The 15,355-nt window shown below is 45.9% G+C and overlaps 1 protein-coding gene across 1 annotated transcript; it reads right to left on the reverse strand.

Annotated features, from left to right (window-relative positions):
* Window positions 1-6,644: 6,644 nt before the first annotated feature.
* Window positions 6,645-8,346, reverse strand: LOC123069174 (protodermal factor 1). The gene is made up of 3 exons (XM_044491958.1): window positions 7,998-8,346; window positions 7,360-7,891; window positions 6,645-7,244 (listed from the first exon to the last, which is right to left on the reverse strand). The coding sequence occupies exons 1-3, from the start codon at window positions 8,329-8,331 to the stop codon at window positions 6,911-6,913; spliced, it is 1,200 nt and encodes a 399-aa protein (XP_044347893.1). The 5' UTR covers window positions 8,332-8,346; the 3' UTR covers window positions 6,645-6,910.
* Between the last annotated feature and the right edge of the window lie 7,009 nt (window positions 8,347-15,355).

The raw sequence follows: 15,355 nt of genomic DNA on the forward strand, positions 1-15,355 counted from the left end.
GCGCGCCCCCCTGGGCCCCTCCTGCGCCTAGGGTTGGGAACCCTAGGGGAGGGGGCGCCTCCACTTGCCTTGGGGGGCACTCCACCCCCCTTGGCCCCCCTAGAGATCCCATCTCTAGGGCCGGCGCCCCCCTGGGGTACCTATATAAAGAGGGGGGTGGGAGGGCAGCCGCACCCAACACCCTGGCGCCTCCCTCCCCTCCCTGCTACACCTCTCCCTCTCGCAGAAGCTCGGCGAAGCTCTGCCGGAACCCTGCTGTATCCACCACCACGCCGTCGTGCTGCTGGATCTTCATCAACCTCTCCTTCCCCCTTGCTGGATCAAGGAGGAGACGTCACGCTGACCGTACGTGTGTTGAACGCGGAGGTGCCGTCCGTTCGGCGCTAGGATCTCCGGTGATTTGGATCACGGCGAGAACGACTCCCTCAACCCCGTTCTCTTGAACGCTTCCGCACGCGATCTACAAGGGTATGTAGATGCACTCCTCTCTCTCATTGCTAGATGAACTCATAGATTGATCTTGGTGAATGTAGGAAATTTTTTATTTTATGCAACCTTCCCCAACAAGAACTTGTCGGAGACTTCATATCTCTCGACTCGGGCATGATCTTGGAAAACCATTTTCAGCTCTTGGAACATCTCATATGCTCCGTGCTGCTCAAAACGCTTTTGGAGCCCCGGTTCAAAGCTGTAAAGCATGCCGCACTGAATGAGGGAGTAGTCATCAACACGCGACTGCCAAGCGTTCATAACGTCTTGGTTCGCTGGGACGGGTGCTTCACCTAGCGGTGCTTCTAGGACATATGCTTTCTTGGCAGCTATGAGGATGATCCTCAAGTTCCGGACCTAGTCCGTATAGTTTCTACCATCGTCTTTCAGCTTGGTTTTCTCTAGGAACGCGTTGAAGTTGAGGTTGACATGAGCTTGGGCCATTTGATCTACAAGACATTTTGCAAAAGTTTTAGACTAAGTTCATGATAATTAAGTTCATCTAATCAAATTATTTAATGAACTCCCACTCAGATAGACATCCCTCTAGTCATCTAAGTGATACATGATCCGAGTCAACTAGGCCGTGTTCGATCATCACGTGAGACGGACTAGTCATCATCGGTGAACATCTTCATGTTGATCGTATCTTCTATACGACTCATGTTCGACCTTTTGGTCTCTTGTGTTCCGAGGCCATGTCTGTACATGCTAGGCTCGTCAAGTCAACCTAAGTTTTTTGCATTTGTAAATCTGGCTTACACCCGTTGTATGTGAACATTAGAATCTATCACACCTGATCATCACGTAGTGCTTCGAAACAACGAACTTTCGCAACGGCGCACAGTGAGGGGAAACACTTTCTTGAAATTATTATGAGGGATCATCTTATTTACTACCATCGTTCTAAGCGAATAAGATGCAAAAACATGATAAACATCACATGCAATCAAATAGTGACATGATATGGCCAATATCATTTTGCTCCTTTGATCTCCATCTTCGGGACACCATGATCATCATCGTCACCGGCATGACACCATGATCTCCATCATCATGATCTCCATCAGCGTGTCTCCATGAAGTTGTCTCGCCAACTATTACTTCTACTACTATGGCTAACGGTTTAGCAAAGAAGTAAAGTAACTATATGGCGTTGTTCAATGACACGCAGGTCATACAATAAATAAAGACAACTCCTATGGCTCCTGCCGGTTGTCATACTCATCGACATGCAAGTCGTGATTCTTATTACAAGAACATGATCAATCTCATACATCATATATATTTCATTCATCACATCCTTTTTGGCCATATCACATCACAAGGCATATGCTACAAAAACAATTTAGACGTCCTCTAATTGTTGCTGCATGTTTTTACGTGGCTGCTATAGGGTTCTAGCCAGAACGTTTCTTACCTACACCAAAACCACAACGTGATATGCCAATTTCTATTTACCCTTCATAAGGACCCTTTTCATCAAATCTGATCCGACTAAGGTGGGAGAGACAGACACCCGCTAGCCACCTTATGCAAGTAGTGCATGTCAGTCGATGGAACATGTCTCACGTAAGTGTACGTGTAAGGTCGCTCCGGGCCGCTTCATCCCATGATACCGCCGAAACAAGATAAGACTAGTAGTGGCAAGTAAATTTACAAAATCTACGCCCACAACAAAATTGTGTTCTACTCGTGCATAGAAACTACGCATAGACCTAGCTCATGATGCCATTGTTGGAGATCGTTGCAGAAAATAAAAAAATTCTACGCATCACCAAGATCAATCTATGGAGTAACTAGCAACGAGAGAGAGAGAGGAGTGCATCTTCATACCCTTGAAGACCGCGAGACGGAAGCGTTACAAGAACGCGGATGAGGGAGTCATACTCAAAGCGATTCAGAGCGCGGTGGATTCCGATCTTAGCGCCGAACAACGGCACCTCCGTGTTCAACACACGTGCAGCCCGGTGACGTCTCCCGCACCTTGATCCAGCAAGGAGGAGGGAGAGGTTGAGGAAGAGGGACTCCAACAGCAGCACGATGGCGTGGTGGTGATGGAGCGGCAGTACTCCGGCAGGGCTTCGCCAAGCTCTTACGAAGGAGGAGAGGTGTTGGGGAGGGGAGGGGCTGCGCCTTGGATGTGTTGCTGCAGCCCTCCCCTCGCCTCTCTATTTATAGGAGGAGGGGGAAGGGGCCCGGCCCCCTCTAGATGAGATCTAGAGGGGGGCGGCATCCAAGGGGGGACTTGCTCCCCAAGCAAGGGGGGCGCCCCCTTTAGGGTTTCTCCCCCCCCCCCAACCCTAGGCGCATGGGCCCAAGGGGGGTGGCGCCCAGGCCTCTAAGGGCTGGTTCCCTTCCCTCTATAGCCCACGAGGCCCTCCGGGAGAGGTGGCCCCTCCCGGTGGACCCCAGAACCCTTTCGGTGGACCCCGGAACCCTTCCGGTGGCCCCGGTACAATACCGGTATGCCCCCGAACTTTTCCGGTGACTGTATGACAACTTCCCAAATATAAATCTTCACCTCCGGACCATTCCAGAACTCCTCGTGACGTCCGGGATCTCATCCGGGACTCCGAACAACATTCGGTAATCACATACAAGTCTTCCTAATAACCCTAGCGTCATCGAACCTTAAGTGTGTAGACCCTACGGGTTCGGGAATCATGTAGACATGACCGAGACAGCTCTCCGGCCAATAATCAACAGCGAGATTTGGATACCCATGTTGGCTCCCACATGTTCAACGATGATCTCATCAGATGAACCACGATGTCGAGGATTCAAGTAATCCCGTGTGCAATTCCCTTTGTCAAACGGTATGTTACTTGCCCGAGATTCGATCGTCGGTATCCAATACCTCGTTCAATCTCGTTACCGGCAAGTCACTTTACTCGTTACATAATGCATGATCCCGTGACTAACCACTTAGTCACATTGAGCTCATTATGATGATGCATTACCGAGTGGGCCCAAAGATACCTCTCCGTCATACGGAGTGACAAATTCCTGTCTCGATTCGTGCCAACCCAACAGACACTTTCGGAGATACCTGTAGTGCACCTTTATAGTCACCCAGTTACGTTTGACGTTTGGCACACCCAAAGCACTCCTACGGTATACGGGAGTTACACAATCTCATGGTCTAAGGAACTGATACTTGACATTAGAAAAGCTTTAGCAAACAAACTACACAATCTTGTGATATGCTTAGGATTGGGTCTTGTCCATCACATCATTCTCCTAATGATGTGATCTTGTTATCAATGACATCCAATGTCCATAGTCAGGAAACCATGACCATCTGTTGATCAACGAGCTAGTCAACTAGAGGCTCACTAGGGACATGTGGTCTACGTATTCACACATGTATCACTGTTTCCGGTTAATACAATTATAGCATGAACAACAGACAATTATCATGAACAAGGAAAATATAATAATAATCATTTTATTATTGCCTCTAGGGCATATTTCCAACAGATTGTTGTGTCCACACACACACTGCACACAGTTACCAAAGTGGGTAGACTGATCGATGAATAAATTTACCACGTGCATAAGCTTGTAGCCCTGCTCCCCTGGACGAATCATCATTACTAGACAATGATGGCGCGTGTTGTTGCGCCCATCAATTTTATGATAGAATGATAAAATATCATGCATTTTTTTAAAATGTAAAATATAGAAATTAAACTTGCATGAACTAACCCGTATACTAGACAATGATAAAAAAGTAATATTGCGATTGTCTCGGGAAATAGAATTAGGCAACTGATAGCTCTAGTTTTTAAATGAATATTGTCTATGAAAGATATCTACGAAACAAAAACATGAATAAGTAATATAGATTTAGAGAACATACGTGATAGGCAATAGGACGATTGATAAGGTAAATTAACCGGGCAATCTTTTTTGCTTAATTAATCGATGAGACAAATCTTTTAGCTTTGTTTAAAAAAAATAGTGTCACTTCCCCTAAAAAAGAATTAGCATCCCTTGATTCCAATATTGGTAGACCTTGTCATCGTTGCCACGTGCCCATGAGGGAGGAAGGCAGTGGGGCATCGATGTTGTGTGGCGCTGCGACACCAACACGAGCAACAATATATTTTTTAGAACCATGTTTTGTTGCAAAATGTTTTGGGGAATACAGATAATAGATGGCGGAGACGTTAGACACACATGAAGGCATATCGGGGCAATTCCATTCAATAATATGATGTATTATATTATGTGCAAAAAAGACAAAAATTCAGCCCAAAATCAACAACAACAAAACAAGCCCCAAATTAGAACGAATTTTGTCTCTTTTTTTATCTCACATGCAAGCACGTTTTTGATGAAATTTTGGCTTGTTATACTCCACATTTGTATGTACATGTATGCAAAAAGTTAGATATTTTTTCAAGCCGTAAAAACCTGTTTTTTGAATTTCAGAAAAACGGACTCCAATGCCCCATGGTCAGATGTCACTTTTTGCCTTGTGCCCCTACTTTTGTTAAAAGAAAAAACTTCAGTTCCTCGAGGATGCAGATCCCAACAGAGTTCCCCGAGAACATGTCGTTATCCGAAAAGCTGCAACAGGTCTCATTTCACTTTGATGAAGCCCCTTGTGCTGCTGTAAGGTTTTCGTTTATGTATTCTTACCTTTTGTTTGAACCTCTATGCTCCGAGAACATGATGTGTAGTCGATTGTTGTGTCCACACACACACTGCACACAGTTACCAAAATTTTAAGTGGGTAGACTGATCGTTGAATAAATTCGCCACGTGCATAAGCTTGTAGCCCTGCATCCGTGGACATGTCATCATTACTAGACTATGATGGCGTGTGTTGCCGCGCCCACCTATTTTATGATAGAATGATAAAATATTATGTAATTTTTTTAAAATGTAAAATATAGAAATTAAACTTAAATGAACTAACCCGTATATTAGACAATGATAAAAAATGTAATATTGCGATTGTCTCGGGAAATAGAATCAGGCAAGTTATTGCTGTAATTTTTTAATGAATAGTGTCTATGAAAGATATCTAGGAAACAAAAACATGAATAAGTAACATAGGTTTAGAGAACATACATGATAGTCAATAACACGATTGGTAAGATAAATTAACCGAGCAATCTTTTCTGCTTAATTAATTGATGAGACAAAAAAATTATCTTTGTTTTAAAAAATAGTGCCGCTTCCCCTAAAAAAAGAATTAGCCCCGCTTGATTCCAATATTGGTAGACCTTGTCATCGTTGCCACGCGCCCGTGAGGGAGGAAGGCAGTGGGGCATCGATGTTGTGTGGCACTGTGACACCAACACGAGCAACAATATTTTTTTAGAACCACCGTCTATTGCAAAATGTTTTGGGGAATACAGATAATAGATGGCGGAGACGTTAGCCAGACATGATGGCACGCCCACAAAGAAGACGCGACTTTCACAAGATTGTGAGCCTCAACATTGCTGGTTCTTCTTTCATATTATAAAGAAACAATAATAAATTCTTGTTGCCTTGAAATAAACTCACTAACTATGGCAACATAGCTAACTTGATTTTCTTCTTTTGATAGTCTTCAGCTCCTCTATACAGTCCGTGGCCATTTGCACGCGATCTTCAGCTCCTCCATACAATTTGTGGCCATTTGCACGCGAGACATGTTGAGATCAAAGGTCCGTTACCATTTGCACGCGAGACAGGTTGAGATCGAAGGCAGATGATAATGCCCCGCTCACACGCAGCTACTTAATTTTTTATTTGAGACGCTCACACGCAGCTATCTAATTTTTTATTTGAGAAACAACCTTTTTTAGCAAAATTTGGGAAACAACTACTTACGTTTGTGTTTCATATACACTTTGTTCGCTTAAGCCAGTCCACCGGCCCAAAAAACAATCCAGGCCCAATCAACCACAGGTGAAGTAGATAGTTCCGTGGAGCACCAGCCCGAGAGATGTCCACGCAGACAATCGTACGGCTAGCAACGCCAAAGCTTTGCGGAGGCTCCCAGCTCACCCTGTTATACTGTTTAAGCTTTGTGGAGGCTCCCAGCTCGTCCTGTTATACTGTTTAGTAATAGTAGTAAGAGCCGCTAATGAATATGCCAAAAAAAAGCCAAAAATATATCATATTTCCTCCAAGGAAACCAGGTCCCGATCGAGCTAGGAATAGTTCGCTTCAATATATTCCATTCAATGCGACAGGGTACGGAACTGCAAAAAACTTAAACGAGATTCATTACAACACAGTACGATAGATCGAAGCTAGCCCACGAAGACACCAACGTACACAACCAAACCATAACTCAAACGAAACAACCAAATCGCAACGCACACGTCCGTCCGGCCTAAACGCATGCATGCAGACATGCCACAGATATAGGTAGCCAGCTAGCTAAAGCCCTCTCGATGGCGATCCGGTCGATCTACGCCTTCCTCCCCTCGTTGGCCTTCTTGAACACCGCCGCCTGCGCCGCCGCAGCGCTGTCGGAACCGCCGGCTGCGGCCGCCGCGAACGCGTCCCTCACCTGCTGGGTGGTGTAGGCGAACCCCGGGCGGGTCATGGAGTTGAGCAGCGCGGCGGTGCCCTCGCGCAGCAGCGCGCCGGCGCCGTCGGTCCTCGTGTTCGCCAGCGCGTCCTGGATGCTCATGCTCGGCCCGCCGGCGACCGCGCCACCGGCGGCGCCGAAGAAGTGGCTCACCGAGCTCGGCCAGCTCCCCAGTGCCGACCAGATCTGCATGGGGTGCGTCCTCCAGTAGCTACGTGCAAAAACAAATGCAGTGTCACGGGCCCATCACGTCAGCGACTCAACTCGTGGTATTCGCAGAAGAAAGAAAAGGTAACGTGCCGGTGTACGTGTAACAAGTGGCTTACTCGCATGTCCCGAGGCTGTTGGGGTCGACTGGGACGAGCGGCGTTGGTGTCACAGACCCGTGGCTGCTGTGCGACGGTGCAGCCGGAGTTCCGCTGTAGGAGCCTCCGTCGTGGGCCGGCGTCGGGGAGCTCCCGTAGGCGCCTCCGTCGTGGGACGGAGTGGGTGAGCTGCCGTAGGCACCGCCAGTGGAAGGCGTCGGGGAGCTCCCGTACGCGCCTCCGCCGTGTGACGGCGCATCTGGGGTGGACCCGTAACCTCCTCCGCTGTGCGATGGGTCAGGCAACGATCCAGAGCCCCCGTGCGAAGGCGGCGTCCCGTACCCGCCGTGCGAAGGGTCAGGCAACGACCCAGAGCCGCTGTGCGACGGAGTCGAGCCGGAGCCGCCGTGCGACGGCGTCGTGCCGGAGCCTCCGTGGTAGGGGGGCGTGCCGGAGGAGCCCCCGTGCGAGGGAAGCGGCACCGTGGTGCCCCCGTGGCCGGGGAAATTGTGCGGGTCGAGCGACGGCACGCAGTCCGGCTTCTTCACGTCATCTGCAAGCACGCCAAGAGACGGCATTTGTTATAACCCAGCTCACTACTCACCAGTCACCAGTCACCACAAGCTTCATGCACAAGATCTACTTAGCTAGGTACGTACCTTGGCTTGCCTTGTCCGTTGGGCCGGTCCTGGCCGAGACGGAGACGAAGGCCTGGGTGACCAACGCGGCGAGCAGGAAGCTCGCGAGGAGAGCTCTCTGCGCCCCCATGTCCTCTAGCTTCTTCTTCTTCCGCCGCTGCTTCAGTGGGAGTGGAGTGGAGAGGTGGAGTGAACTGAACGACACAGGGAAAAGGAGCGGGGTATAAATAGCGGGGAGCAGAAGATACCAGACCGACGCGCCATGAAAATTGATGAGGTCTGTGTGAGAGAGCGTGGTAAATGGAGGTCGCAGAGGCAGAGATGACACCACGGAGTGGTTGGCCAGGGCATTCATTGCGCGCCATGAAACGCTCGACCGATCCGACTAGACAGGGCAAAGGTCATGGACTCATGGTGGACTGGCCTTGCGTGTTTATCACCTACCTAGTGACAATAAATTCATTTTCTTCTTGAAGTTTTTGATTCGGGTTCCAGCTATCGATCCTGAGGCGGAGATGTGCATGGCTTCAATTCGTGTGCTGCAGGATGATGGATGATCCGGTCCTACTATTGACCAAGCGCACCATCAGTTTGGCCTTAGACCATGCATGAAGTCTTGGCAACCCAAGTTTCCAGTAAAATGCATGTTTTTTTTTTGAAACAAGTCAATAAAATGCATGTGTGTGCTACTGTAAAAGTATCTTCTATGCATCGACACATTTTTATGCCTCGACCAATTATAAAACACAGATCTAAAAACCCGTGCCTGACTTTTTAATTAGGAAAGCATGTATTTCATAAAAGAATGTACCTTTAGATTAATTGTCAAATATTAGTTTCTAACCATACATTCTTTATTAGCCAAATCACAGATCTAAAAACCCGTGCCTGACTTTTATAAACCCAACCGATCGAAGGAGTATTAGATTGGTTATCTTTTCCACCTTTCTTGCTCTTTCATCTACATTCATTACATTTTTTTTTTAACTGAAACACCTTGCATTCCAAAAATTACGGTGGACCGACCAGATCGGCGGCCACGGCTCGGCTTACATCAGGGGCAGATCGGATTGCCAGACCAGGTGGTTCTCGGGTTCAGCCCGCGCACCAGCAGCAGCCAACAAGTGTGCTGGGTTATTACAAGCCCTCGGGGCGAAAAGAACTTTTGACTCTATAAAACCTAGCCGAAGGAGGAACTTTGCCTCCCTGAATAACACACCTAGAGAACTGCGGTCCTGAGAAGTAGCTTCCATTGCCGAGTGTAGAGTTTGACAATCTGTCTTGAAGTGCACACGCCCCATACCATGTGCTTCTGCAAATTGGATGGCCTTAGCCTATATAGATGTCCCGTTGGTTAAGATTTTCTAAAAGTGTACATTCTCACTTTTCCCCCTAACTGCAAGCAACTTATGACAAAGTTTATCTCAATACAAAAATATTAATACCTCCAATTCATATTACTTGTTTACTCCTAATGATGGGTTTTTACCCCTACATTAGTATTTTCCAAAAACCAACAAGGCATGCCCATGTGTTGGGACGACATGGCAGTTGACTGGGCGGACAACTCACGTTTGTATTCGAGGGAGAGGTCACTAGATAATAGGAATTGACTGAATCTAATACAAAATTCAAAAAATGTTCAAAGGTCTAATAAAATGTACACAAGAATCCCCTGCTGCCTTCCCTTTCCCTCACGCATGGTCAGTTAGGGCAAAGCTATCTTCCCGGCCAAGCTCCATCGGCCATGGTTAAAAAATGTTGTTGTTTATAACTACCGCCCAAGGTTTATTACAGAATGTGAAAAAATGACTTTAATTTGAAGAATTACTATGATTAATTGGAGGAAAACTAGATAACATTTGACATGCGTGTGAAATTGTTATGATGCAACAAAGGCTAATTTGCCATGTATATGAACAAGTGATGGCTGACTTGGCATCCAAAACAAACAGAATGGTCATAGTGTGCGCTTACCTCATTTCGACGGCCTTTATTGACAACAATCGCCTTACCCTTTGCGGTGTCAGCATCACCATCACCCATGCGTTTTTTAACCATTGCTCTACCTAAATAGACAAACAACATTCCAAACTTGCCCTGATTAGTGGATTTTGGTGCAAAAATTGAGCTCCTCCTACCACGGAAAATTCCCTCCAAGCCACTAGTGTTCTATTGCACATTGACGCCATCGGCAATAACCCCCTGCTCGACCCCGACACACTACAGGACTTGCCTAGACAGAGCTTCAGTGATGTAATTGTAGGTGCAGTTGGGTTATTGTTGTTAGCGACCCAACTGCAACTGCAGTTACGTCACTGAAGCAGCGTCCCACACTACAACCCCCCAAATTGCACACCCCCGGTCCCAACAAGCGCCTCTGCACCAAAAAACCGCTACCCTCAGAGAAATGAGCAACGTTGGTGACATGATGGGAGGTCTCGATGAGCCTCCGCCGCTACCGTGCCACCCAACACCCACACCCCATTGCCAGCCATCGTTGTACCTCTCCCAGTCCCGCCACCCTACACCCACCACCACGTCAAGAGTCATGGTTGCACCTCCGCCGCGGAGACGCCACCTCCCATTCCTTCCTCTCGTCGGGTCGTCGTGGACTAAATCAACGAGATCCCCCCCTCCCCTTAACAAAACCTCATGTCTTTCAACCCCAACGAGCAGATGCGAACCCGAGCGAAAAACCTGGTTCGTGGAAATGAACCTACCTGGAAGCTTGACGCAATGGTGTGATGTATTGTCAAAATCTGGTTGTGGCGAGCGACAACGATCGGTTTGCCGGAGAATGGGATGACGTCGTGCGACATGGAGAGGCGGAGGGATGGGGCATTACCAAACCCCATGGGTAAAAGAACCACCCCACCACTCCCATGTAGGTCGTGCGGTTGCCACCCTGGGAGAAAACAGTTGTCGTGAACTTGGCCAACTCGGCCCAGCATTGGATTTCATGCAGCGAATCCAACGCTTCAGCTCACGATGAGACAATCAAACAACTATTTTTTCAGTGCAAGTTTGCACATTCTACATGATAAGTCATCCAAATCACTTCCAATATGTATTCGCCCAGAAGTGTTGCCAATATTTTTCGTCATTGGTTGGACAGTATTCCAAATATGTTCTGAATGCTAGTAAGGGTGGGAGCATATGCCATATTATAGTCGCTTTGGTTGTGTAGAAATAATTTGTTTTAAATGGCAAAACTCTTCTCCGTTGCAAGTTATTTTTCTATGTACGCACTCGCTTCGTACGTGGTCTGCACTATACCTAACGGATTAGCAACCGTTATTCAATACGGTATGTATGCAGCTGGAGGTGGTGGCCAAAGAGGTTTCTACCTAACATCAGTGGCAACATAATCTTCGGATCGGTCCACCACCTCCTTCGACCTAGTCATCTTGTGTGTCCTATATGACTCTACTGTTGCCGATATGTCTTTTTTTTTAAATTATCTTTTGTCAGACAGTTGGTGTTTGCTTTTATTTTTGTGCATCTTAGTTATACATAGGCCGGGTGTTGCTTATCATGCTTTGTATATATCAATGCTATATTTTAAGTTAATAAAAAAGTTATCTAAAAACATGCTTCAGCTCACGCAAGAGAGTCAGGAGAAAACATTAGCTCTTTAACATTTTTGCAAACCAAAAACCTAAATGAAATAAGGACCTATTGTAATTATGATTAATGCAAGGGGCGGTTCCCCGAATGGGGAAGAGAAACGAGACCGAGACGGCGGCATGGAGGACGTCTTAGATTGTGGTAAGGTTAGGGAAGAGTCATACAAGTACTATATATGCTGAAATTAACAGTTTAACACTAATGCAGTTAAGTCATCGCACATGGTTAAAAGAGCCTATCACTGCATAACAAGAACAATTGAGTCTACATGTACCAATCATCGCCCAATTTCATGTTAGGTAAAAAGAAACTTTCAAAAGCTTCTATTTTCCGAAACAGAGAAAAGAGAAATTTACCGAAGCAAAAGCTCAACCGTGCAAAGCTGTACACTGCAGATATCGAGCTTATCCTCCGCAGAAATACTTGTACTCCATTTTGGAGGGTTTATTGAATGCAGAGGAGGGGAATTAAATTGGCATGTGAAGGCATTTACATGCAATGCAGCCAAGCTGATGAACCTCTCCATGTGAGCTCCACATGCTACGTCCAAGCAAAACACAGTCCTTGGAGGCCAATTGGTCGATATGTACACCGCGTCACGCTCGCCGATCGATTACCTTGCCATTTCTCGCGAAGCTAGGAGAGGGAGTTGCGTGGCTCCGATTGAGCAGAGTTCGTGATGATGATCAAGACAAACATCAGCTGACGAGGCCTTCCTGCCGTACGTGAGTGCATTTGACATGTGCCGGTCCTGAAATGAATTGGTTAAACGATATATAAGGACCACTCTTCGCGGGAAATTAAATAAAAATGTGAAAAAAGAATAAAGCTGCATAAGAAGTATGTATTCAAAAATAAATTAAACGACGAGTTTATGGCAACATGCAGTAATCTGCCGCGACTGGTCAAGCTCTCTAGTATAGACTACTCCCTCCATGCCAACATAAGTTTTGGGTTTGTTTTAAGTCAAAAGCTTTTTTTTAAGTTCGATCAAGTCTATAGAAAAGAGATTGACATCTACAACACCAAATTAGTATCATTATGTTCATTGTAGAATATATTTCCATACTACATACATTTGATGTTGTAGATATTAGTATATACTCCCCCTGTTCCTAAATATAAGTCTTTGTAGAGATTCTATTATAGACCACATACAGATGTATATAGATGCATTTTAGAGTGTAGATTCACTCATTTTGCTCCGTACGTGGTTTATAGTGGAATCTCTTCAAAGACTTACATTTAGGAACGGAGGGAGTATATTTTTCCCATATACTTGATCAAACTAAAGAAGTTTGACATAGGACAAACCCAATTATTAAAATATTCTGGAAGGAGGCGTCCTTCCTCCGCCCAAAATTCACAACGTTTTAAATAAGTGTCCACCCAACATTGTTTGATTTTGAGTTGTTATATGCAAAAAAAAAAAAAAAATTGGTACCATGCCAATGGTACTCTGGTCAAATTATAATATTTGTTTTACGATGTCATAGTTTGATATATTTTTTATTGATGTGCTCATACAAAAAAAAGACCAAAGTTTCACATTAAATTTTGCAAGTAAAAACATGTGTACGAAATATGTGACCGTTAAATTCAAACAAGATCAGGCATTTTGGAGATGATTCCATGAACATGTAAATCATAGTTAAAAGTTTCGAAAATATCTGCAAATAAATGCATGAATGGACATATTCTACAAGTGTGTAAAGTTTCACGATGAAATACATTAAGTTTGTGGGTTGTTCACCGTTTTTAAATCATGAATTTGTTCTTTTTGTGCAGCTCACATATTAATGTTCATTTTCAAACTTTACACACACATAGTATACATCCGTATGAACATGCGGATATTTTTTGAAATTTTTTAATTCAAAATGTGATGTTTGATTTTTGATTTTTGAAATCCCCATGGAGCCCTAGCACGAAACCTGATTTCCCCAAGACCGTTCATTCATAGAGAATAAATCTCTAGGAGATGAGAGGTTGTAAAAAAAGCAAAGTTGGAGATTTTATTTTTCCAAACCATGCAGGAGGACTGCATGTATTATATTAAAGATAGGAAAAGAAGTACACCACCAAAAATCCTATCGAAACAGGATTTCGCTCCGTTTTATATAAAAAATCCTCAACGTGAACAAAAACACTAGAGAACGGCCCATGCATAATCCAGACTACCTAAACACGACACACCAAACTAATGTAAAATGAAACGACCTAGACTCGCTTCAACCCCGCCTATAGTACGCGTCAGATTTCGGTTGTTCAATGATTCTCGGAAGTGGTGTGTAAGCATTTTCAAAAACTCCTCCACTCTTCTCCCTTCATATGCTCCAGGTAATTAGCGGCACCAAGGTGTTCAAAGAACTCCTAGTACCGTGGACTCTCTACCTACCATCTTGCCACTAGTCCGGGAGTGAAAGACCCGTCTGAGTAATGACCTTTGCTCAATCCAGCCCAATGAAGCACCGAAGCCCAGAGAGTAGAAACGACGCTGCAAGTCATGAAGAAATGATGGGCAGTTTCTTGTGTCTTGTAGTAGTACAGACATGCTGCATTATGTGGTAGACCTCTCTTGACCAGGCGATCCGCCGTCCATACGCGCCCTCCTACGACCAAAATGTCGGAGAAATATTATTCCTCTCCCAATTCCTAACTCCCAAGTATGTTTTCTTTGGTATACTTGTTTTATCTTGAAAAAGACTTTCATCTCGCTTTATATATACTTCCTTCATTCCAAAATAAATGACTCAACTTTGTACTAAAGTTAGTACAAAGTTGAGTCATTTATTTTGGAACGGAGGGAGTATAAAGCAACAAGTAAGCAAAGTACACGGCCATGATGAGGCGGAGAAGTATACTCGTTTCATCGAGAGAAACTGTACCCCGAAGAGCGCCATAACTTCTGCACCGTGAAAAGTCTACCCATACTCATACTCGCACTCGTACACTCGATGGATGGATCGATATGACACGCTGGATGCATGTGCACCAAACGAACGGACGATCAATCGTCAAACGAACGCAAGCTGAGCAGTAAATGATTGCGTGGCCCGGTCAGCATGCAGCCGACGCGTACCCAGCCGCTGCTGTTGATGCGCATGCAGAGGAGATGAGGTCGACCGGAAGGAGCCGTGGTGGAGATCGATGGAGCCGGCCGGCCCATGCACGCACCAGCAAATCTGCGGCAACCTTGCTGTTTCCAGGCTTGCCAACGCCAGTGAGACGATCAGTACCACCATGATGCATCTATGCAACCAGTGTACATATTTACCATCTTCCCTCCAGCAGAACGCATCAATGGCGATGCCAAGGACGACAACTGCATGTTACCACCACCACGCTACGGCCCGGGGACAGCTCGCAGCAGCACCACTGCACTATGCCATACCAGTATAGGTATTGATCGATCAATCGTATTCATGATTTCATGTCCACTAGCTGGTAGAGTCACCCCGTTTCCTTCGGGGAGTGATGGCTTTTCTTTCTTTCTTTCTGTGGATGGGATGGGAGAAAAGATCTGACGAAACAAATGTGTTTTGGGTAAATTTCTCGGCGTTGCTCCTCTATCAACAACGCGTCGCCAGCTGCTCTCGTGGTGTAACTGCCATGGGACATAAGTGCGGTACTGGTGGATCCACGGGTGTTGAATGCGCATTTAGTTCGCTCCTGAGCGCCCAACAGTTAAAGTTGTCATGGGGATGGACGGTCCGGCAGAGCGATCGACGGAGGAACAGTGTAAATGC

The sequence above is a fragment of the Triticum aestivum genome, chromosome 3B, assembly GCF_018294505.1.
Source record: "Triticum aestivum cultivar Chinese Spring chromosome 3B, IWGSC CS RefSeq v2.1, whole genome shotgun sequence".
Lineage (NCBI taxonomy): Eukaryota > Viridiplantae > Streptophyta > Magnoliopsida > Poales > Poaceae > Triticum > Triticum aestivum.